We start from the raw sequence: 3,143 nt of genomic DNA, 5'->3' as shown, positions 1-3,143 counted from the left end.
AGGCTCCAGTGGGGGTGGGCATGGTAGACAGAGACCTGGATCTGATTAGCTGGGAGGGGGAAGCTGACTCTAAGGTTGTTTTCAGCCTCTCAGTTCCTCAGCTCTTCCTGGAGGAGGAGGGACGGTATAAAAGAGGAGGGGCTAGGGGCCCCTCACTGAGCCTCCGGGTCTAGGATTTGAGCCACCAAAGCTGTTGCTGGGTTCTCACCTCGTCCATGTCCCAGGCACCAGCCATGGGGCCCTCTACCAGCTCGGGCTTCTACGTGAGCCGCGCGGTGGCCGCGCTGCTGGCCGGGCTGACGGCCGCGCTTCTGCTGGCGCTGGGTGTGTTCGCTGCCCTGTACGGCCACTGCACGCGCGTTCAGTCCTCGGAGCCGTGCGGCCACGCGGTCAACTGCTCAGCGTCCTCTGCTCCCCGCCAGCCAGAGGAGAAGCCGCCGACCTCGACACCCGAACCTGCGCGCGAGCCGGCGGTGGCGTCCACTACAAGCACCCGGCGACCCCCGGGGCCCTGGGACCAGCTGCGCCTGCCGTCGTGGCTCGTGCCGCTGCACTACGAGCTGGAGCTGTGGCCTCGGCTGCAGCCTGGGGACCTCTCAGCGGAGTCACTGAGCTTCACTGGCCGCGTGAACATCACTGTGCGTTGCGCTGTGTCCACGACGTGGCTGCTGCTGCACAGCCTTTTCCTGGACTGCGAGCACGCCGAGGTGCGCGGTCCCCTGTCTTTGGACGCTGAGAATGCCACAGTGGATCGCGTGCCGGTGAACGACGTATGGTTTATGCTAGACACAGAGTACATGGTGTTGGAGCTCGGGGAGGCGCTGCAGCCCGGAAGCCGTTATGAGCTGCAGCTCAGTTTCTCTGGCCAGGTGTACCAGGACACCAGGGAGGGGCTGTTCCTCAACGTCTACACTGATCAGGGCGAGCGCAGGTAAGGGTGAGTCTGGTCCCCATAACTTCTGTGGTCTGCAGCCTCCACGTCCTCCTGAAGATCACCTGTCCAGGTGCGGGTCTCGTGCCCTTTCCAAAAAACCCCTAGCTTATTCTAGAGCTAGAGGATGAGTCTCCTGGGTTCCCTTCCAAACAGCGACTGGATACTATTAAGGAGTCTCTGTTTCTTTTCTGCCCAGTTTTAGGCTCCTTCCTTGCCCCATCCATCTCTGCACCGTTTGAGGTCGTGGCCATCCTAGAAGTTTATCCTTTCCCAAACCCTGTTCCTTTCCCCTTGTAGAACACAATTTCCCCTGTAGACCTCGTAGTGTGATCCACGGTCCAGCGGTTTTGATACCTAGATGCCTATTAGAAATGCATTCTCTTGGGTCCAAGAGAAACAGGATCTGGTTATTGAGATCCCCAGGTGAGATCAGCAGAGTTGAAGAGAATCAACAATCCTGGCCTCTCCCTTGAACTTCCCTGCTCGGCTTTTCCTCCTTTATTGAGCAGCCCTCCCGCCATACATTCAGCTCCTGCTCTTTTCCCTTGAGCACTTCTGGCATTTTTTTTGTAACAAATATCATTTACTTCAGGGATTTTTTTTTTAATGTCCGTTGATTATTTTGCTGAGGTTCTCAGCAAACTTTATTACCTGTAATTAGTTTCCTCCCATTCACTTGCCTTGGCCCATCTCCCTAGCTCTTCAGAGAATGGGATTCCTTTACTTGAAAGGGGGGAGGGGGAGAATAAAAGCCATGAGGAGAGAGCTTCCTGAGTTTGCGTGGTGTACGTGTACTCTCTTTACCCTCATTTGGGATAATGCCTCCACACGTAATGATCCCAGTCTCTGCTCAAAAAGAATGGCTTTTTTCCACGCTGTGTGACCACATTACTGACCCCCACCCCCCTCCCCGCAAGCGCTGGAGAGACGGTTTATGTGGAAGATGCCAAAAAAGGTCTCTCTTTTTTTTTTTTTCCAAACTGGCCATCACCAGTACTCACACATTAGTGGGGTATTTGAGGTTTACACAACTGCATGTACTTGCCCTTTATTATTAGAGAAAAATGTTCTCAGATGTTCTCTAAGGGGAAGAAATATTTACTAAATTACTCCTTAACTCATCTCCTGCATTATTTTCTAAACCTAGCAGATTTAAAAAGAAATTGTATAAGCTGTCTTAGTGAGTGTGTAACCTATAACGTTGGTTTTTTAGTACAAAATGTTGTTTGTCTCTTTATAAAATGCAAAAAAGGAGTTTTGAGAATTTTCCCATTACAGTGTGTGACAGGTCTTGTGGGCACTAGAAAGAATGGCTTGTATATGGTGTGATATCATTCAGAAGGGGGAAAAAGTGGGAATTCTTTCTCATGTCATTAGATGAGGTCATTGGTTTCTTCCTTCTTCCTGTCTTTAACTTTGACCCAGGCACACTAACCCAGAGGGTCACAGGCAAGGGAAGTGCCTTTCATTTTTCTACGGTGCTGTCAATTCCAGCAGTAATTACTCATTTTCCATCCAGTAGATTTTGACTCACAGAGATGCTCCTTCATTTCCAAAGCTGTAAGTTGTTACTGGAGGTTTTCTCCCTCTCTTTGCCTCCAAAGAGAGTGATCCCTTCCAACCACTGATCTTTATGGCTAACAGTAACTAGAAACTTCATCTCACTCACTTTGGACATATTTTCAAGAGGACTCTGTCCTTGGAGAAAGACATCATCCTGGGAAAGATGGTCAGCAAAAGAGAGGAAGACCTTCAAGAAGATGGATTGACAGAGGTAGTGACTTACCACAATGGGCTTGACCAGGACAGAGATCATGAGGCTGGCACAGGATAGGGCAAAATTCAGGTCTGTTGTTCATAGGGCTATGACAAGTCATAGTCATTTTTATGACACCTAAGAAGAAATAGTTGTTAATGTTTTGGGAACATACTAATAGAAACTAATAAAGACTTGTGTATGTTTTTCTGCTAACTGGACCTTGAAAGTCAAGATATATGAAAGCCACTTGCTGCCTTGTCACCTTTGAAGACTTGATGTGTGTCAAAGCAGAATGGTTCCGTATGGTTTCAGTGGCTGATATGGGAATCCCAGAACATTTAATTGTGCTAATGCGAAACCTATACTTGGATCAAGAGGCAGTAGTCAGAACAGAGCAGGGTAACACTGCATGGTTCAAAATTGGGAAGGGTGTACGCCAAGGATGCATCT

The 3,143-nt window shown here is 49.6% G+C and overlaps 1 protein-coding gene across 1 annotated transcript in view; it reads left to right on the top strand.

Annotated features, from left to right (window-relative positions):
• Positions 1-233: 233 nt before the first annotated feature.
• LOC102864573 (aminopeptidase Q-like) overlaps positions 234-3,143 on the top strand; it is a 154,714-nt gene continuing 151,804 nt past the window's right edge. Inside the window, exon 1 of the mRNA XM_006886668.1 lies at positions 234-931. Coding sequence (XP_006886730.1) covers positions 234-931 — 698 coding nt within the window. The remainder of the gene's footprint in view (positions 932-3,143) is intronic.

This window comes from Elephantulus edwardii, unplaced genomic scaffold (assembly GCF_000299155.1).
Source record: "Elephantulus edwardii isolate Elephantulus edwardi_28Jun2011 unplaced genomic scaffold, EleEdw1.0 scaffold00050, whole genome shotgun sequence".
Taxonomy (NCBI): Eukaryota; Metazoa; Chordata; class Mammalia; order Macroscelidea; family Macroscelididae; genus Elephantulus; species Elephantulus edwardii.
Note: the sequence above shows the minus strand (reverse complement) of the source record. Positions and strands in the feature narration are given on the sequence as shown.